Source organism: Amblyomma americanum, chromosome 9 (assembly GCF_052857255.1).
Source record: "Amblyomma americanum isolate KBUSLIRL-KWMA chromosome 9, ASM5285725v1, whole genome shotgun sequence".
Lineage (NCBI taxonomy): Eukaryota > Metazoa > Arthropoda > Arachnida > Ixodida > Ixodidae > Amblyomma > Amblyomma americanum.
This window is the reverse complement of record NC_135505.1, coordinates 72,620,764-72,643,322: the sequence shown is the minus strand read 5'-3', so window position 1 is coordinate 72,643,322 and position 22,559 is coordinate 72,620,764. Positions and strand designations below refer to the sequence as shown.

Below are 22,559 nucleotides of genomic sequence, written 5' to 3'. Positions count from 1 at the left end.
ATCCTGTGTTTTACACATATAGCCAGCATAGCTTACTAATGCCATATGTCTATAATGACAACGAATTTTTTATGCAAACGCCATGCTATCAAAACGAGATATTCTTGTTGTTCAACGGAAATAAACCCTCTTGTAATCAACAGATAAGAGTTCATATTAATTTGTAATGAAATTGAATTCTTACCAAACAACGGAGTAGTGAATTTCATTACTGATGGATGGCTCTTTAGGTGCATTTCCCCGCATTGTGCTGTGGCCGTGACCATTGCGCAGTACATAGTGTTCTCGGTGCTTTCGAACTCGAGCCATGTTTCGGATGTGGAATGTTGAGAACAACCATGTAAGCTGTGTCCTGCGTCACATGCTAAGGCCCCGTGGCAAATGACTACAATATATTGAGTAAGGCTGCCGGAAATCTTTGCCGGAGGCTGCCACGCAAGACTGGATCGGTAGGGGTCTATCCCTTTCATAACGATGCTCATTGGTGGATCCGGATCTGCATTGAAAGAGTAGGCTTATATAAGAAAACCGTGGTGCTTAGTCATTCGCGCTGGGACCAGCAACTCAAACATGCAGGTTCTAGAGTAACGAAACACACATTCTGCGATGCCAGAATTCCGAGCTTCAGTGTAAAACGACAGAAAGCCATACAAACGACAGAACGCCATACCAAGAAAGCTATGCACGAACTCGCCCAGCAAGAAGTTCTACAATACTTCAGTGTAAACTTTCCAAAATGAAAAGATTTAAAGAAACTATGCACTGTACTGCTGGGACAGTTTAGAGACGCTAGAAAACGGACTGTCAGAATACAATAGACGCTTCTGGCACGTATTTGAGACAGGTGAAGGAAAATCGGAAAGCAGTTTGGCTTTTCTGTGGGGATAACTAGCAACGTGAGGGCGGACATGTGTTTTAGAGGAACAGTTTCGTTTTACTGCGTCATGGTTTTACTTAAAAACGCACATATGACTAAAGCAAATAATACACTAGGTATGACGGTAATTAGCAGAACGGATATGTATCTGAAACTATATTGCAAATGACAGGAACAGACTCTCCCTAATCACTTTGGATCCGCTTAAAATGATAATTGGTAGAAACAAAGGCAGTTGAATATATTTATCTAAAAAAATGCTTCATACGCTTCTGACTGGTCTGCCGTGGGCAACAAAGGGCTCTCTTTGCCTTGTTATTGCCAACCTTGGTGGCTCAGCCGGTATGAAATTAGCCTGCACAAGCTGAGTTTGTGGGATTGTATCTTGTCTATGACAGCCGCATTTTGATGGTGGCAAAATGCAATAACACCGGTGTAAAGCACGATGTGGGCGCCTATAAAACAGTGAAGATTGGATAGCACAGCACTCTAAAAGGATTTTCAATAACTCCTTTCTGCCAAGCAAACAAAGTAGATGCTAGTAAGGCGCTTTTGACGTGTATCCTTTTACCGCCCAAAAAGATTTTAAAAAACTTCAGAGCATAGCAATAGCTTTTATTCAAAGATTTATTCATTTTTTTTCTATTTTTTAACGATGCATGGTAGTACATTGAGGGTTGTGTTATTTGCTTTGTAAAGGATTCTCTTTTCATTTGGATGTCAAGTACTGCTTTAATGGGTGCTTAAAGTAATGAATAATTGATGTAGATGAATAAATACTCCTGAGTAAAGACAGGGCTAGGTGGAAAGGAAAATTAGGTTTTGACTGAATGTTTTCAACAAACCAAAGATAGTTTCGATCAGTACGTGCTTCAGGAAAGCAACAGCATCTGATGGAAGATTTTGAGCTAAATACTGAATCAGTTTCAGCGAATATGTTATGTACACAAAGACTGCGGTTGCAGAAATAGTCGTTCAAAATTTTCTCACGCAATCAGTATCCCAAAACGCGCATAGTACGTAGCCTTCCACCTGTTTCCATTCAACCACTTTATGAAGCCCTTACTTGAGTATCGATTCATCTTTAAAACCAGACTGTCGATCGAGTTGGTGCATGTTGGTAGCCAACGGGGCGCAACGAGTACGTAACCAAAAAAGAACAATACATGCGCAAAACATGCGCACAAAGAAACACTGCGCTGGTTTTCTTTCCGGGGCTTCTATCGTTGCGCTTTCATTCCATAAATCATTATCTGCTCTATTTCTTGCATTCGGCACATTAACGAAAGCGACCCCTCATTTCATTGGGGTGAACGTGTGAATCAAAGTCACAGTGCAAGAAAAAGCTGGATGACATTCTCATTTTAAAATATGAGCTTCTTGCGCGAATTGCCCAATAAACGAGTGATAACCGTAAAGCAGAATGCATTCGAAAAGCAGAAATCAGCTGAAAGCTTGTAGTCAACTCCAAAATATATATTCCACGAACACCAAAACAAACAATCGACAGTGGTCTAAAATTACCTGCGCTTGAGCGCCTAAATTTGGAGTGTTTAAATACACAAAAAAGCGTTCAGCGTCTTCTATGTTTTTATTGCGAGGAAATACACAGTGAAATTTATTGTTTTCAAGTAAAATTTTGTTCACAGCTGCGCAATTGAAGCATCCCCAGGTTTGCGCTTCGCTGACCGGATGAATTGGTGCGGTTCGCACAATTTTATAACACGTTCCAATGCATGCTATCAAAACGACCCGCTACACCCCGCTGCTTGAGAACTTATTCATGAGAATCCCAGAACTATTTAGGGGCATAGAGAGAACTAAAAGGGTTTTTTGTCAATTTTTTGCCTGTTTACCCGCCCCTCAAAACCTTAGATGGTCCCTACTAATCCTGTTCCCTCCGGAATGGCGCCACTCATACTCCGGGTTGCACTTCAGGACAGTGAAATGAAAATAACGTTCACCTCGACATGAATAATTTATATTCTATGTCAGTTCACAAAAATTCAAAGTATTGCGGGTTATCGTAGAAGAAGAGTCCGTACTGAACTTAACTTTTTTGTAGATACTTTTTGCATTGACATCTCATTGAACTTGTGTTCATAGGGTCGTATATAATTCAGTTTTTTTCTAGCACAAGCGCACTTTTCTTTCGAAGAAAACTTTAGCTTCGGTTTTTCACTAAGACTGTTGTGTTCTTTTGTGGTGTGGTGCTGCAGAATTTCTAGTCTAGACTTTGTACATAAATATGTCACACGTGCTAAACAATCACTCAGAACCAAAATTTTCCAAAAAGCTCCAACCGCTTTTACATGGGTTATCACTTCGGGCATGGAGGTGCTAGTGGCACTTGAAGACGTCTTAGTTGAATACACCGAGTGAAGAATATCGTGCACACATTGGTAAATGTATTATTTCCAGCCACCATTTTGAAGGCAAAGCTACGACTACTAACTTATACGCAACTTAGTAGTTTTGAAATACGGAAAATAGCAGTAAATATCCTTCGTTGTCCTCGCGAATTGCAAAACAACCATTTAATCATCAATATAAATTACCAAGATGACAAAAATGCGCACGCGCAATTAGGGTCATTGCGAATAACCCGATACAATGATGATACGTACGACTACGTCGCAACTTATGGCATAATTCGCCTTGAATCTATGTGCTCGTTACCGGCTGATTACCGGCTGATCGTCTAGAGGCAGCTTTGTAGCAACTAGCGCGGCTGGCAGTGCGCGTAATTCCGAAAAAGACGGTGTATCCCCAGCACGCGCTTTTCAGAACGCTCAGAAGCTGCAGACGTGCTGATTGAGGCTATCGTGGTGCTTCGGGGTAGCGGCTAAGTACGTGGCGGTGTAGCGCTAGCTTGCTCAATTTCTCCTTTTTGTCTGTGCCTGCTTGCTCTTGTTCTGAGGTGAATGGGCGCGGGACGAAGGCTTAATGTCTACTTCTCCCGGCCAAGGGTTTTCCCTTTGACCGGCATCTCTTCCTCAATTCCAGCTCCACACTGATTTATTTTTCCGCAGTGGAGTGTCCAGCATTCTGGTCGCTTTAGTGCCTTCTGATGAAGGTGCTATCTAACTGTACAAACCGGAGGCAGTACAGGTGGCTATTCAGTCCCCTTCCAAGCACTTCATGCGCATTACTGATGTCCGGCAGTTCGACAGGGGCGGAATTTTGTGCAGGTCACCGGGTAAGGAGTGTATAGAAGACCTGCTGAAGTGTACGTCCTTCGCCACCCACCCGGTGTGCGCATTCATTCCGCCTCATCAAGCGTGTCCCAGGGGCTTAGTCTGAGGGGTCTATTCTCGATTGAGCCCTAAGGTCGACGGAGTAAAAATTCCTACCGAGTCCGTCATTGCCATATTTGCAGGCATATTCTGCCCGTCAGAAAGAAAAGTAGCTATTGTTATTTAGAGTCGATGCTTTTAACTCTCGGCCTCTTTAGTGTCAAAACTGCTGGCAATTTGGCCTCTGCGGCATAGCGTGCAAATCGGCCTTACGCTGCTGTGCTTGTGGGGAAGGTAATGCAGAGAGAAACATCCCCAACAGCAAGAGAAATAATGTTTGTGTAGTGGTGCTCAACATGCTGATCCGCCTGACTGTCCTGCACGAGGACAAGAAGTTCAGGTGCTCGAGCTTGTAGACAATCGCAGATGCACGCGGAGAGGAGCTTTTGCCTCAGCCAAGCAGAGAGTCTCAGGCTACTCTACTGTGGCCGCCAAATGCCCACCCATAATGGATGCCCGTTGGTTCCAGGCTATTACAGGGGCAGTTGACAAACCTGTGGCAAATGCAATGAATCGCATTATGGAAACCATATCCACGTGCACTTTGAAGGTCATAACTATCCTGATTACCAATCTGTTGCCGGTTCCCACCGCTCCGCTCTTGCCTTCGTTGGCTTCGAAAGCTGCTGCTCCTTCTGGGGTAATCAATTGCGCTCCACAGGGCCAAAAACAATGTAAACAACAAAACACCTCTCAGGCCTCTCCTCCGAACAGCGTTATGGATGCATCCTGTATGGACTGTTTGGATATGGAGTCTGATCTCCGCGCCCAGAAACAAAGTGGGTCTCCTTTGAACATTGCACGTCCGTCTAGCCCCCAGTCGAAGACAAAGAAAAGCAATGCTAGTAAAAATCTTAAGACCAGGATTCTAGAAAAAGCAGTCGCGGCTGCGGCACTCCCACCAAGATATTGTTATTAAGTGTTCTCCAGTGGAATTGCCTATCTATATTCTCAGCCTCAACAGATTTAAATTGCCCATGCAATCAGCTTCTACCAGGTGTAGTTGCATTACTGGAAACATGGCTAACTACAAATTTCAATATTCATCACAAAAATTGCCGTTCTTTCCGGCTTGATCGGTCATCACGAATGGGAGGGTTGTTAGTGCTCATCTCTACAAATTGTTGCCACAGGGCATGCATTTCTTTCCAATATGCGGACAATGAATGTGAAATCCTTGCGGTTGACCTCAGTGTCCCAGGTCGACAGCCCTTTACGGTAGCTAATGCATATTTGCCGTCTGGTGTGCATGACTCTCGGCTCCTTGACTTACTCATGTCTAGTAGCTGTTCTAAGGTTTTATTACTCGGAGACTTCAATTCGCACCACGTGACGTGGGGGTTTAAAACAGACAGCTTTGGTTCTAGACTATTTGATTGGGGTTCTCACAACAACTTGACCTGCAACTATTCCGGATTGCCTACTTTTGTGTGGAGTCATTGCCGCTCTGCCTGGGATTTAAATTTTTCCTCCCCAGGAGCCTCTGTTATCATACATAACTTCACCAGCGAAAGAACGGGACACCAGGAGAAGAAGAAAACAGGACAACGCTGGACTGACAACTGAAGTTTAATTGAGAAACGTCCTGGGTCACCAAACGACGCATGCGTATCAGGCTCACAAAAAACCCCTAAAAGGCAAAAAACCTATGTGGCGAATCACCTAGGAGAGGATGCACGCACCATAATTGGCAAACAAAAAACAAACAAAAAGCACAAAAGCACAAAAAACACATAATTTGCCTGTCAACCTTGCACTCGTACACTTTTGCTCAGGAATCTAAATTCCTTGTCAGTGAGATATAAAGACGGTGCAATGACGCATGTGTCACTGCCTTGCAACCTAATATGGTAGGCCTCCAGGATTTCCCTCTCCTCCCTGTTTTTTCCTTTTCCGATGACTGACATGTTGTTAAAAGCTGGAACGCAGTCTTTGCAACTCCTGCAGTGACGTGGGAGATTATTCTGATCAGATAAATTTCTCAGGGAATTGTTATGTTCTCGTGCCCGGTCATTAACGCATCTGCCAGTTTCGCCCGTGTACACTCTACCACATGATAGAGGTAACTTGTAAACGACACGAGTCGAACAAGCAACGAACTTGTTGGCATGCTTCACAGTGCAGCTCTTGGGCTTCTTTCCCTCACTGGCCATCGCGATACGTGAACATAAACCAGACAGCTTACAGGGTGCAGAGAAAACTGCCGTCACGCCGTGCCGTTGTGCCACTTTCTTCAGGTTATGCGAAACACCGTGAAGATAGGGCACCACTTCAACTTTCTTCCCCTCCATTCTTTCATTCCCGGAATCACGTTTGTTCTGGTTTTTTATCTTCTGCAGCATCGACTCACCAACTGCAGTCAGCACGTCAGCCGGAAAACCTGCGTCACCAAGGCGGCGGATTTGCTGGTAGAAGCTGTCAGTCACAGCATGTGTGCAGCTCTTCTGCAAGGCATTCCTTAGGCAAAGGCTAGCTATGGCTCTTTTAATCAATTTAGAGTGCGATGAACCATATGGCAATAGCGCTTTCTTAGTTCTAGGTGAGTAGCTCCAGCAGATATGGCCTTCATTAAAGGTTAGCATTAAGTCTAGGAACCGAATGGCATTGTCACTGGGCATTGTGCTGATTGTTTTTCATGACTGTGCCAATGCACTGAATTTTACCCACGAAATGCCCAGTGACAATGCCATTCGGTTCCTAAACTTAATGCTAACCTTTAACGAAGGCCATATCTGCTGGAGCTACTCACCTAGAACTAAGAAAGCGCTATTGCCTTATGGCTCATCGCACTCTAAATTGATTAAAAGAGCCATAGCTAGCCTTTGCCTAAGGAATGCCTTGCAGAAGAGCTGCACACATGCTGTGACTGACAGCTTCTACCAGCAAATGCGCCGCCTTGGTGACGCAGGTTCTCCGGCTGACGTGCTGACTGCAGTTGGTGAGTCGATGCTGCAGAAGATAAAAAACCAGAACAAACGTGATTCCGGGAATGAAAAAATGGAGGGGAAGAAAGTTGAAGTGGTGCCCTATCTTCACGGTGTTTCGCATAACCTGAAGAAAGTGGCACAACGGCACGGCGTGACGGCAGTTTTCTCTGCACCCTGTAAGCTGTCTGGTTTATGTTCACGTATCGCGATGGCCAGTGAGGGGAGGAAGCCCAAGAGCTGCACTGTGAAGCATGCCAACAAGTTCGTTGCTTGTTCGACTCGTGTCGTTTACAAGTTACCCCTATCATGTGGTAGAGTGTACACGGGCCAAACTGGCAGATGCGTTAATGACCGGGCACGTGAACATAACAATTCCCTGAGAAATTTATCTGATCAGAATAATCTCCCACGTCACTGCAGGAGTTGCAAAGACTGCGTTCCAGCTTTTAACAACATATCAGTCATCGGAAAAGGAAAAAACAGGGAGGAGAGGGAAATCCTGGAGGCCTACCATATTAGGTTGCAAGGCAGTGACACATGCGTCAGTGCACCGTCTTTATATCTCACCGACAAGGAATTTAGATTCCTGAGCAAAAGTGTACGAGTGCAAGGTTGACAGGCAAATTATGTGTTTTTTGTGCTTTTGTCCTTTTTGTTTGTTTTTTGTTTGCCAATTATGGTGCGTGCATCCTCTTCTAGGTGATTCGCCACATACGTTTTTTGCCTTTTAGGGGCTTTTTGTGAGCCTGATACGCATGCGTCGTTTGGTGACCCAGGACGTTTCTCGATTAAACTTCAGTTGTCAGTCCAGCGTTGTCCTGTCTTCTTCTTCTCCTGTTGTCCCGTTCTTTCGCTGGTGAAGTTATGTATGATACACACCAACTAGCCCACATGGTTACCTTGTTACAGCCTCTGTTATGTCTTGGGCGCCTGTTGACTGTGCTACAAACAGTGATCATCTACCGATTAGTTTCAAGTTTGCATGTAAGTTAACTCTTTCTGATCGACATCAGCCACGTTAATAAATTACAATTGTTTTAAAGATAAGCTAAGATCAGCTCTCCAAATCACTTCAGATCATTGCGCTGAGACAAGCGCCGAATGCAAGGCTACACATCTATGTTCAGTGCTGGACCATGCAAGGCAAAAGCCTAAATTTTTGGTTAAGGAAACCAGGGGTGCAATCGCGAACATTTGGTAGAATGCGGAGGCCACGCGTGCATATAGACGACGGAAAGCTGCTTGGAAGAAATTTCTCATCAGTCAATGCCCAAAAAAAATGGTTGGATTATAAGTATGTTGCAGGAACGTTTAAGCGCACTGTGTCCCGTGAAAAAGAGGAGCATAATGCAAATTATATTTGATCAGCGCAATAAAACAACGGAACACAACGAAGAATGAACACCACAAGTGCTGACTCCTTAATAATACAAATCATTATGATTTCCTTTCGCAATCAGGAAATAAATAATATTTGTTTAATTTCTTGACTCGCAACAAGATGATTCCACTGGTTATCAGCACTGAATCCCTCGTTCAGTCCCCTGCTGACAGCGCAAAGGCATTAGAGGACATTGCGCGTGGCCTAGAGCTTCGCTTTACATCTGCTCTACTTTTTCCAGCTATATTCACATGCACCTTCACTGAATTCACTGAGGTCTCTATGCCTGAGCTGTCGCAAACTGTTCTGCGCCTATCCCCGGCGGCTCCTGGCCCCGATAAGGTCACTTCATCTATAATAAAATTTTGTTCAATAAATCTCCTGAAGACCTGTTGGCTCTAGTAAACCATACCATTGGATACCTCATGAGTGGAGTCGTCCTGAAATAGTTTCATTGCATAATAATCAAGGGGAGGGCTTTATATTAGAGAAAATACGCCCTATTTCATTAACAGCGAACATAGTTAAATTTGTGTAAAGGGTCCTTCTCAGCCGTGTCATGTCGTTCATTTTAGAAAATGCTCTCTTGAATCAGTGTCAGATTGGTTTCAAACCGCGTTTTTCAACTTGGTGTGCTCATACCGACCTAGAAAGTCGTATTAAATTAGCTCGCAATATAAAACTGTTTGCTGCGCTTGTCACTTTGGATGTCAGTAAAGCGTGGACAGCGCTGAGCACTCAATTTTATTCAGAGTTCAGCAACTCAACTTCCCAAGCTATTTCGTAGCCTGGATTTTTGCTTTTTTGGAAAATAGAGAATTTATTGCTGTCAAAATTGTGTTTCGTGAAGGAGATTTCAACACACAAGAGGTGTACCGCAAGGATCAGTTCTCTCACCTGTTCTCCTTAACATTTTACTAAGCTCCATTCCATGCATTAAAAATGTGAAAACTTATGTGTACGTCGACGATATTGCATTTTTTGCATCAGCAAGTCACATTCACACTCTTTATCGAATCCAGCAAAATTACCTCAATGTTCTTGACATCTGGTTAAGAAGAATTCATCTGTCCCTCAAAGTGAAGAAATGCGCATTGTTAGTATTTCCGCTTTCTGTACCTGTAAATATCTGCCTGTTCTATAGAAATAACATAATTCCTCAAGTTCAGACGGTGAATTATCTCGTAGTAATATAAGACATTACTCTATCCTGGCGTCCACACACTGAGCAAGTTTCTGCAAAAGGAGTTCAGGACATGGGCATCCTGCGCAGGCTTTGTAGTGCTAGGTCAGGCATGAGAAGGCATACACTTCTGATGATTTGTAAAAAGTACGTCCCCTCAATTTTGGACTTCGGCTATGTTTTATTCTCAGGAGCTCCTGCCTACAAACTTCGCCCTCTTGTGCTCTTGGAGCGTGAGGCGTAGCGCCTCTGTCTGGGGCTTCCAAAATATGTCGCCAATGCTGTTCCGCACCTTGAGGCGCGAATTCCTTCGTTATCATCTAGGTCTGCCTTTTAACAGTTCAAACATTTTTAAAATTGTGCGACTCACCTCTGCCCGCTTCCAGCATAATATTTCTTAGTCAACCTTCCGCTTTTTTTAGCGCTGCCTGGTCTAGTCTTCATACTCCGCAGATATGTTTCGTGCAGTTCCTCCTTGATCCCATAAACATTCATTTCACAGATTTCCGCCAAGTGCATAACAACTCATATTTTGTCCAGATAGAATTCGATGACATTTTCTCATCGAATGCAAAGCTGCAGCTCTTTCCTCTTCTTCATGATTTGTGGCAGGACCACCTAAGCTTCGTTCCCTCTCAAGCTCTTATTGCTGCCAATGCCTCGCAGGATCGCGAAAAGGCAGGTGTGGGACTTTTTTCGCCCTCACTGGGTTGGACTTTTTCTCTCGGTTTTCCTGACTTCACTCCATATTATCTGACTGAATTGCTAGCAGTAATCCTAGTCTTACTAAAATTAGAAACTACCGTTTCTCAGGTCATGGTTATGACGGACTCTCTGTCCCTTTGCTCTTTATTATGCTCACCCACTTAGTCTTTGGCATTACGTCTCTTTAAGTTAATGAATCCGCTCTATCTAAATTCGATTAGGTTCCTTTGGGTACCAGGACAAATCGGCTTTCACTTAAATTTGGTTGCAGATTCCTTAGCAAGGGTCGCAATCTGCAGCCCAATTATTGTTGTCCTGCCAACCTGTGCATATACAGCTGCGATGAGGTGTCGCAGCTACGCAATATTTCCGGAATTTGCTGCCTCGCCTCTTACATAATCTCCCAAATATCAGAATCTTCTGCATCCTAGGAGCAGCAAATACTGGCGCTCACGCAGACTAGGGGTCTCTTTCACGTGTTTGCGTTCCCGGGTTCCCCTTCTAATTTTCTTCCTTCACAATTCTGGCCTGGCGGCTTCCCCATTGTGCCCTTTTTGTGCCGAACCTTAGACAATAGATCACTTCCTGCTGTTGTGCCGCTACTTCTCTCATTTGAGAAAGCGTCTTTTGCAAATTTCATTTCTTCAACTGGGTTTGCCTGTATCCTTTGCGGTTGTTCTTTCCATTGGCACTTTGCTTGGACGAAGCGAAAGGAGTGTGCGCTCTGCTGTGCAAAATTTCTTTCAAGAAACGCAGCGACTTTCATTCTAATTTCTTTTTCCCGCTCTCAGTCAGTACGACATTGAAACATTACAGGCATTGTATACTATTATGCACATTAAGCCATTGTCCCGTCTTCGATCTCCAAGTTAATGGGACCCCTGTCCTTTCGTCTTCCAATCTATCAGCCTACATGCTATTACTACTCCTTTTCCCTTCAAAACGTTCCTGTATCCAGCAATTAACCACATGTGTCTTGGCCACTCCCCTGAGGTGGGTATGTTCCAGCATTCTTTGCGGCCTACCTACCTACCTAGCTTCGTCGGAAGCTGCCGCCACCGCTCCGCTGCTGTCTGCTCCCCAGGAGCCCTCAATAAATGTGACCGCGGTCACCTTCCAAGGCGACCACCACAAAAGCCTACGTCTTAGCAACATAAAATGCGCTGCCGCTTCTTTCCATAGCACACTTCCGTAGTGTTCACTTTTTCTTCAAGGCATATGGGGTTAATTCAGAAAAAAACTGGTCCGATATCTTAGCAATGCTACAAATTTCCTGGCGTGGGCCGGTGTCGACAGCGAGCAAGTAATTGGTAGCATTGTCCTGAGCGCGATGACCTTATCTCCACTTAAACCAAATAAAGAAGAGCTTGCGATGGATGTTTTTCGTCCACTTCTAGAAAATTTTCATTGAAAGAAACCCGAGGACTTCAGAATATCACATAATACTCATAGCGAATGCGCAGGTTTTGCGCAGACAGTTTCTATTTTTTCTTCGTTAAATCATGGAGATTTGGCGGTATAATAATGGTCAATTTAAGCGCTGGGCTTGCACCACTAGCCAAGAATTGGAAAAGGTCAAAAAAGTAGTTTTTCACTCAGCAGGTTACAACGACGAAGTAGGACTTCATGTTACAAGGTAGGGTGAGTATTCACTTTTTCCTTGTAAGCTATTTTTGCGCGAAGAATTATCCCCTAATTATGTTACACATGTATGGTCGGCAGGAACGACTTGCAATTTTCGAGGGTCTCAAAAATAATTAGTCCAGGTTAGGATTTCAGATCATTCCCGTTACAACACCTCAAAGCTGCACATCTTGGACAAACTAAGCATTATAGTGAGTGAGAAAGAAGGTTGCCTGAGATACGAAGGGTGGAGGGGTTAAACGCGTTTTTGATATTGAAAAATTTATTCTATTATAAACGTTTTTAGTTATAAAGATTCTGGGCTAAAACAGAGGAAAAGACAAAACCCTTCATGCTAACAATTACCTGAGCCAGGGATGAAGATGTTTTCGAGAGATACTCCGTTTGAAGTAAGCTCTGTCGGTTCCTTTCCGAAGCTGCGCACTGTGACGTTCGTTTTTTTGCAAGCCTCGAGGTGGCTGCAGGTGATGCGAGTCTGGTCCGGATGAATTGTGGTGCCCACGGCGCACGACCCCATTTGCAGCGGTTGACTGCCGCCATGCTCATCATCGCTCTCTTGTGTGACTTCAATGTTGTAGTAGTCAAAGGGGCCCTTGGGTTTCTGCCAGGTAAAGGAGAATGTGTTGTTGGCCGCAGATGTCACGCTCAGGTTGCCAACCTCTGGAAGAACTGCGTAAAAATTAATTTATCACAAGATACACATTTTCACATCTCCAAAGCACATAGAGCAGACAAATCATATAAATTTTTTCTCAATAACTTTTTACAAATGTTTGGGTTTAATGTTGTTTGACGCAGTTTGAAACGTTCTCTCAACGCATCCATATTGAAAGACATGCCTTTAAGGTAGCAAAAAGTTTGCTGAATTTTGCCGACAGTCCACAATAATATATTTGATTATGCATTTTTAACGAGGCCTCTTGCATGCGGGCACGGGTAATATTTGTATGCCACTTTTCATCCGTTTAACACAAGCGCCCTTACTCTTTCTCGTGCTCATTGCGCACAATTTACATCTCTTTAGCGTTCCTAACGCATCCTTTATAGTTCGTTACGAGAGCTGCGTCTCATTGCTGTCTCATTCTTTAACCTTGTGAGGAAAATTATTGCGCAAAAATGCAGTGAACTAGAAGGCTACAGCATAGGCGCAGGTTGGTCACAGGTTATATTCAAAAGCGCCACCATTTCACGCCGTCCCTCCTCCCAAAACTCCATTGAAGAGAAATTAAAAACCTTCTTCCTTCTGGATTCCGGTCCCACGTATAGTTGAAACAGTAAAGGGTTTTGATTTGTCACTTCAATCATCACTTGGTAGATATGAAGGCAAAAATGTGAGGTCTCCCAAAGAAATTAAGTAGGGAAAACGCGCCTGCACCTTATGCATCTCGTTAATGTTTATATTGGGAACTTGCTTCATAAGTGATGTATTGCCTATTGCCCAGCAGCGTTTTATGTAGAATTTCTTTACCTTCTTTCAGATTTGACCACACGAAAACATTCATTTAAAAACAAAGAATATGTATGTATGTGCCGCAGCTATAATGCAGCAGAAATATGCAATAGCGACTACAATTGCAGGTATACTTGGTCCTGTAGCTTACTGCTTTGTAATTATGTAAGCTGTAATGTAGGTCAAGTTTTAAACCCTCTGTGGTGGTTGAGTGGTTACGACGCTCGGCTGGTGACCAACAGACGCTGGTCCTATTACGGTCGGGGTTCGATGGGGCGAAATTCTAGAGGCTTGTGTATAGTGCGATATCGGTGCAAGTTAAAGAACCCCAAGTGGTCGAAATTTCAGGAGTTCTTAACAAAGCCGTCCCTCATAGCCTGAGTCACTTTGGGACGTTAAACCCCTATAATTGAAACTAAGTTTTAGATTGTTAAAGGAATAGACTAGAGAAATGTGTAACAAAAGCCATTCGGCATGCTGCGTTGATGAATAAAGTAGGCTGTGGATATGTAGGAGCAAATGTACAACGTTGACACCATAATTATTTGAAAAAAAAACTTCGAAAACACCGAAAATTTGGAATTCCCAAAGTGACCTTCTAAAATCTTTCCGCGTAGCCAATAGCGGTAATGGGAAAGCAATTATGAAAATTCAAGTGTTTCAGGATTCATGGTATTTTTCTTAAGCTCCGAGATTTTCTTTGTGAATATTTACGATTCGGTGGTAAAAGTAACATCCACTCACCGAACGATGGTGTCCTAACTACCGCCACTGCTGGACGGCTTGTGACAACCTGCGTTCCACACAGTGCGCTGGAGGAGACCAGAACGCAGTAACTCGTGTCGGTGTTGGTGGCAAATTCAAGCCATTTTTCTGATGTCTGATTCTTGGTGCAACCGCTGACATTGCGCTCTGCTTCACACGCTGCAAGTGCGTCGCACACTTCTACAGTATATAGGCTGAGGGTAACAGACGCCTTCGATGGTGTGTCCCATTGCAGTCTCGATTTAAATCGAGATATTGCAGAAATGGTTATCATCTTTGGGGGATCCGGTTCTGGAACAAGAGAAGACAGAGCATGTATTTTTGTCTAAAAGCTTGTTGTCATTTTTGCAGTTGCCGTGCGATACCACTTCAAGATTCCACCTGGAGGTGTTCTTGGCACAACATATTCCTCATGGCAAATCTAATCGTTACAGGGGTTGAATATTTCAGTGCAAAAGTACCTTCACACTCCTCGTAATCTCCTAACGGTGGGCGTTCCTTTTTTTCTCTCTAAAACTCTCCTTCACCTGCCATCAGACGGCGCACCTGTGATTTCCGCTTGTTGCAGCGCATTTCGTTTCTTCTCTGCTAGCTGCGCTTCTTTTCTCGATGGTCATTATGCACGTAGGCCCAGAACAATACAAGTTACATGGAGTCATGAAGTGATCATATTATCTAAGTTCTAATTCATCTATTACAAAGTTTAGTATCAATGCCGCTGGAACTGGAGCCGATGGCCCTTTAGAGCCTATGGCAAGAAAGTTTTAGTCGTTTAAAATGGTTTACACAGTGGCAACGAAATGATAATTAAGAAACGTTCTCACCATGCATCCTAACCTGAACCGCATGCATTGAATACAGTGAAACGCATGTATATACGCGGCAAATTAAGTCAATAGACACGCAGCGCTAAAATGAATATGCGAAAATAAGTGCATTGCTGCCACGATGGGATTTATGCAGCTAGAGCAGTTGATATAGTTAATCTCAGTACATGTAAGCACTACAGGCGCATTTATTAAACTACTGCTTACCGTCTATAACTGACAACGTTTGCTTCTGAGACCAACTGTCCATCAATTTTACCATTTTTTCGCGAGTAAATTAGCACAGAGAACTTTAACCAGAGCCACATGCATTGCTTACAGTGAAACGAATGTATTTACGTGGAAGAATACGTCAAAAGAGACGAAGCGCTGAAACAAATACGATCAGATACATGCATTGTTGCAACCATGAGATTAAATGCAGCTATAGCAGTTGCAATAATTATTCTGAGTACATGCAAACAATACAGGCAAATTTATTGAAACTGCAGTTTATAGTCTAGTACCAATAATTTCTCTTTCTTTAAAACCCCAAGCCGTATCATTTTTACAAGTATTTCTGGCAAGTAAATAAGCGCAGAGAACTTTGAGGTAAGCATGGACTGCAAACTGAGCACTCCGCACAGAACGCACTGTCAAGTCACATGTGGGCCAAATTTTCTTTGACTCACTACGAAACGGTGGAATCGTGGAAACATGAAGTGGTATGAAAGCAAATCAGCATGAAACCAACAAATCAGCATGAAAAATGAGAATAGCGTAGCTAATACGCGCTCGGTTACAAAAACCGCCTCACACACCGGTTCCATCAGCGAATCACTGAATACTTCAAAACGCTTGAAAGTACCGAAATTATGAGCGTAAGCTACCAGTCGTTGCTGAACTAGGAGCGTTGAATCTGCGCTGTGGTTTGATGCCTTCAGCAGCGCAGTTCAGCACTTCTTAGATAGGAAAAAAATGTCCTTCAATTATGAATATCCGGGCTTTTCGGAAGAAAATTGTGCTTTTCTTTTCAAGATCTTTAACAGGAGCCCTGGTGCGAATTTGTAGAATGTTTTTTTTTCTGCATTTGCAACTATTACTGCTGAGCTGGAGAGATGACGCGCGCAGTGCAACAAGGCCTGTAACTGCAATATAAAAGCATTAAGTGTGAATACCTACATTAAGTGCGGACGTTCAGAGTGCTACACAGATATTCCTTCAGTATTTCGCTTTTGAAGATTTTAACTTTGCCGCCGCAGATTTCGCGAGTTACATTGGTTGGCTAGCCACTTTACTCGGAAGTATAATAATTCCATAGCTACAAAGTTAAGAAGTTATGCCTCTTGGGTTGCAACGTTTCACTAATTGATAGAATTAAACAAGGCTTTATCAAAGTCTATGCTTTTAGTTATCTTACTCTGTAAGTCATTGCTGTGCTTTAAGGAGTACTTTACTTATAATATAAGCTCTAAGATAGGAATGAAGCACACTTTCTCCATCGGATTTATGTCTCCTTAAAAGAGTGAAACCTGGGAAGGAGCCCCGTTCTATCGGAGGTAGACGATATAAACGCAAAGTGTAGTCAATGTCATTAACAGCTACGTTAAATAATTTCAGAAGAAGAACAGAAGCTTTGGCACTGCTGTCGCTTTTTAACTGCTGAAGGTTGCTACAGCGTCCAAGCTTAATATGTTCCTTGGGAAGATCGAATTGAAGGTTTTAATTTTCGGTAAACTTTTCTATTCGTCAAATCAGCAGACAAAGAATATTGAAAGAAGTTTTCGGTTTACATTTTCGAACAAATTCCTTCAAGTTGTTTTTATCCTCTGCTACTTTAGAACCTTTATTGGTTGCAAAGGGTGTGTTTTAGAACCTGTTTTTAATTATAAACGACTGCCATTTATGTCGTCCTATTTTTCGTCGAAAATCTCTCTGTAGTATTCGTCATCTTCATAATAAGCCTTACAGCACCCACTGCAGGGCGAATGCCTCTTCCATGCCTCTCCAATTAACCCTGTCGTTGCCAGGTGCGCCCATCGTATTCTCGAAAACTTCTTAATGTCGTAAACCCCCCTAAATTTTTGCCCTTCCCTGCTACGCTTGCCTTCCCTTGTAATCCACTCCGTTAGCCTTATGGACCGGCGGTTACCTTGCGTTCGCATTACATGCCCTGCCCAAGCCCATTTCTCCCTATTGATTTTCACTAGTGTATCGTTAACCCGCGTTTGTTCCCTCACCCGCTATGCCCGCTTCCGGTATTTTAACGTTACACCTATCATTTTTCTTTTCCATACCTAGCTGCGTAGTCGTTAACTTGAGGTGAACCCTTTTTGTTGTCCTCCCTGCTTCTGCCCCGTAAGCGAGTACTTTTGCAGTCCTTTTAAAAGCGATTAAACTTTGAAGACATTCTTACTGCTAGTCTGTGAGTTTCCACTTCGCTCTCAGCGGAACTATAGCGACGAAGCAGTTTGTGGAAACAAATGCGTGCGGAATGGTCACCTGGGCCGGGAACGAAGATATCATGTAGCGTGACACCAACTGAAGTGACTTCCATAGGTATGTTGCTGCTAGTGCGCACTGTGAAGCTGACGCTGTTGCAGGCTTCAAGTTGTGCGCAGGTGACATGCGTCTGGTCGGGATGGATGATGGTTCCGCTAGGGCACGTGCCCACATGGGTTAGTTCGGTAGGGCTGGTTTTGTTGCTGCTGTCTTTCGAAATTTCAATCCTGTAGTAGTCGAAGTGTCCCTCGGGTCGCTCCCATGCCACGGTAAAGGAGTGAGCATTAGTGGATTGTAGAGTCAGATTGAGCACATCGGGCATCACTGCATAGAAATGCGACAGTGCCTTCAGTTACGTGGCGCCATTTTTTCAATGCCTGTTTCACTCGCGACGACAGAAAACTACATTATCGGCAGTTGGAAGGAAAGAAAATTATGCAGCACTTTTTCGTACTCTAGAGTTTCAAAGCCATCAGCAAATAAACTTGATATCTGTGGGATTATTCTGGAAGGGATATAGGCGAACAGGTGAATCGCAAGGTTGACTCACTGGTTTTAACGTTTGTGCTCAAATAAAGAATGATGACTTGTCAAATGTTATAAATATTTTTAATGATCTCTTCTGTAATTCATACTAGCCGTTTGAATATTTCAAGTACCTTTTTTCTTCTTTTGGGATATTTTGTCCTTAACACTGCAAAAAGCAGGCCATGTTCGTTTTGTCTAACCTAGGCTTTTGTTTTTATTCTGTTGTTTCTCACAGTGTTTGCCCTACTGTTGTTCATAAATGTTCAATATGAAATAACTCCAGTTTCAGTGGTAACCAACCATTCTGTATTTCCTCTTTTAGTGTTCATTTTTTCCTCTTAATGTCGTGTGCTCTCGACTGGGAAATTGTCAGGCATCCATTTGCCTTTTGGTCTGCGCCCTAGGTAACTGTATCATACGATGTGTGAATAAACTCTTTGACTGTTTGAATCTTAGGTCAAACCGTCGGCAACTTTCTGTTGCCGAGATAAAAGACTATCTCAGGAATCCTCACCTAAGGAATCCGCACCTGATGAGAAATACTGAGTGCAAGGTTAAGGAGGTGTAGCCATCAACAATTTTTTCTTCAACGTCTTGATGTGTCTAATAAGGACACCACTCCTAAGTATGCCTAGGTATCACCACCATCTGAGCCAGATTTCTGGTAAACTGTGGTGGTTCTGGTAACCGTCCCCATAATATTTATATGCCTTTGGTGTTTATGTGTTGCAATTTTGATAACCAAAGATCTCCAGGTCGAAATATAGCAGAAGCATAAATAAGAAAATCCAAGACAGGGAATTCAAGCACTAGGAAAAGCCTCCCTCTCCAAACCTGCTTACAAAACGTGCAAAATTAATAAAATCCACACTCACAAGAATGCGCAACACGGTTGCCGGGGATTGATTCCTGCGGAAAGATATAGTTATCATTAAATTACCTGTAAGCAACAAAAAATAACAAGCAGTGTAATTATCTATTCAAAGATAAATGTAATCTATTTGCCGTTTTTCACATCATCGGCAGGTAGTTGTGGAGGCTGTTTTCATCAGTCTTAACCTCCTTTCGTACCGGAAAGGTGCACTATTGTTTCTCCGCATGCCGCGTTATCGTCAAATCTATTTTGCAAGTACAGTCTCTAAGTAATAAACGACAAAAATTAGCGATATATTTCGTACTACGCAAAGATTATTGCGCTGCCGGAATGCACGCGTGCTGACCCATGGGCTGTTGCTATAAAAGAAGTAGTTTTTGAGGAAACTTGCGTTCAATCCCGCGTTCGATCCATTCTGCCGTCGGCTACATACCGGCGATACAATGGCCACAGTCTAAGGTGATTTGAAGGCTATCGCGCGAGCGTCGACCATCCTAGCTTTCCAGGCGCCTAGCGGCCGGTTTTGGAACAGTGAAAGTCACGGTTCGCACTCTTCTCTCTCTCGTTCGCTGTTCTATGCTACAGCTATCACCCCCGCGACGATATTACTACCCTTTCTCTTTATTCTAAGCTTTCCATTCTTTGCAATTGAGTGTGCACTTTGTTACCTCTTATCTTCGAGGATGATACAAAATTGGTAGGAAAGATTTGGTAAAGCTGATTCTTTGCACTGCTTCATTTGAACGACTTTCTTAGTTGCAGAAAACATACCATTGCATTATCGTCTCGTCATACTGTCTGTTTCCGCCGATCAAACTTCGAAAAAGATTTTTGCGTAAGGGCGCAACTGCTGATACATACACGCCAGATGCACCTTCGTAGCGTCAAATTACAGATAATACCTAACCATACGTCGCTCGCATAATCATCACTGCATATTCGATGGCGCAAAGAAAAAATTGAAAAGATGCTGGCCTAGACGGGAATGGTGGCTTATTAAGGTACATCAAAAAGAGTGAAGTGAGCTAGCCTGATACTTTCCTCGCCACAGCAGAGGATTCTGGGCCATGACGCTGTTCTTGTTCTCGGTCGACGCTCGCGCAATCGCCTTAAAATCACGCTAGACTGTACAAGCTTGCCTTAGCCCGATGCACTGCTTAATCACGGTGAGTATAAGCTTCCGCTGGCCTGGTGATCGGCTTAGTGAGGGTGAAATGTTTGGGAAATGGGCCTCTCACCCTGCCTCGAGAAAAACGAAAAATACCTTGCACGATGGCCCGCATCTGCCCTTGCGCCGTAAAAATTAACTATCAACATTTAATCACGCGTGTGTTCTGTGCTGTCGCGCAGGACAGCGAGTAACGGCATGTGCCAACTGAAGTAAGGCACATATTCCTTGCTGCTTATATGGACATGTCGTGCAGATGTTATCAATGCAAGGTGACGACGCCATTATGTAAGCTCTTTGCTTCTTAGCAATATGGTTGGCAGTGGATGAGTGTGATATCCAAAACGAAAATGGTTGTTTAAGCACGAGCGCTGGGTTATCTGAGTGCGCAATTCTAAGCAGCAAGTGCACACCTGCTCACTTGTCCCGAGACACCGGATTTTTGGCCATGGATGGATGGATGGATGGATGGATGGATGGATGGATGGATGGATGGATGGATGGATGGATGGATGGATGGATGGATGGATGGATGGATGGATGGATGGATGGATGGATGGACGGACGGACGGACGGACGGACGGACGGACGGACGGATGGATGGATGGATGGATGGGTAGGTGGATAGATGGATGGATGGATGGATGGATGGATGGATGGATGGATGGATGGATGGATGGATGGATGGATGGATGGATATCTATGGCTGAACCCTTTAAATCAGGCGATGGCTCAACCACCTAGCCGTGACTTATGAAATTTTACTCTTCTCTTGATTTTAGCCACCAATCAGATAACCTTCGCTTGGTTACTTCTAGCCGCTATCGCTGTCGCTGACAAATGGCGCCATCTGGCGGCACCACCGTAATTCTTGTTTAAATGGTTGTAAATCGCGCGGCGGCGGCTCTTTTGCGCTTAGGCGCATGGGCTAGAAACTCTCCCAAATTAGCAATCATGTGCCTTTGCAATGTCGCTATTTCGGGCAGTATTAAAAACTAAACGTTCGCAGTTAGTACAGCTACCCTTCACGATAGTCGAAGTAATAATTCCACCAACAACAAACGATAATTTTTGAAACTCCTGTGTGCCTCACTGTGGCACCTATGGATGCCCTGGTACCTCGGTGGACGAACCATGACGGACAATGGCAGTTGAAAATGTAGCCGTTAAATGCATTCCTGCATTAATCCATTGAACTTGAGAGCAAAACGTGCTTTTCTTCTTTAAAATTGTTGTATATTAAGAAGAGACAAAAACATGACTTCTGAGCAGTAAATCAGAAAGGGAAATTTTTTTCACTGGCAGGATTTGCGCACAGAATATTAAAATATCCGCATAAGATAAATGTGCATGAAGTAAAATCATTGGCAGACAACATGCCCTTAAAATCCTTCACACCTCGTGCGGAGTTCTGCTCTCAACTTTCTAATCAAATCAGTTTTTCTCGTTTTGTACGGATGCCTTGCCGCAAGATATCGCCTAATAAAAATGTGTAAACATGCATCTTCTGCGTCTTGAGATTGCATTTCGACCCAGAATTCAGTAAGCAATGAAGCGGCAAAATCTCTGAAATACACCAAGAAAAACAAAATCTAAATAAAAACATCGTATTAGTACTTCGTGCTTGATACAAATATAAAAGTCTTTTTTTCAAAGCTTTTGCACTCGCATGTTAATAGCGTGTTTGATTTTGGCTGATCTACTATATAAGCAGCAGACAAATTCTGTAAATATATTTCTCACCTTGTCAGTGTAGCGCAGGAAGAAAAACGTCAAAGAGGGTCCAGCAATAATCAGGCATAGGGGCAAAATAAATTTTATACATATCCGAAATGACTTCCGGTGCTTGTGAATTTTCCTTCGCCGGGTCTCTGGTGCCTTAGATGCGCCCTCGAAGTTCTCTAACATGACCACCGAGCCATCGGCTGGCGAGTATTGAAGGCTGACTGGCGGCTTTTCTTCGCCCATTTTCATCTGCAGTGAATGACAATCTTTAATAAATCCTTTATGGTCATCTCATAGCAAGTTCTCGTAGACTGGGACAAAGATTTTAAACCATAGCCTTGTCTTAATTTTTGAAAGCCTGCGTGAGTTTCCCTAAGAAAAGGATCTTAAACTCACGCCTTGAACGGGACTTACTGAACAGTGTAGTACTCCCCTATAAAATCCGTCGCGAGGGTTTGAAAACGAAGGTTTCCATTCAGCAATTTCTGAAGCCTGAGAACAGTAAACGCTACATGAAAGAGTGTATAACCCAGCTCTTAGAGCCATGAAAAACTATAACGCCGAACAATAATAACAAGCCCAAGATTATTGTACATCATACTGAACTGTGAGGCAACTATGAAATATTGTAAGGTACATTCAGAAAATGTATAAGGCAAATCTTTCGATGCGTAGCAAAATCTTCCTTTTAAAGTTTGTCCATCGCTCCCATAAAACCAAAGAAGGGC

The 22,559-nt window shown here is 43.4% G+C and overlaps 1 protein-coding gene across 1 annotated transcript in view; it reads right to left on the bottom strand.

Annotated features, from left to right (window-relative positions):
* LOC144103421 (uncharacterized) overlaps nt 1–22,559 on the bottom strand; it is a 140,272-nt gene that overhangs the window by 22,314 nt on the left and 95,399 nt on the right. The window contains 6 exon segments of the mRNA XM_077636142.1: nt 185–496; nt 12,359–12,682; nt 14,208–14,519; nt 17,537–17,860; nt 18,940–18,973; nt 21,850–22,080. Of these exon segments, the coding sequence (XP_077492268.1) occupies nt 185–496; nt 12,359–12,682; nt 14,208–14,519; nt 17,537–17,860; nt 18,940–18,973; nt 21,850–22,080 (1,537 nt within the window).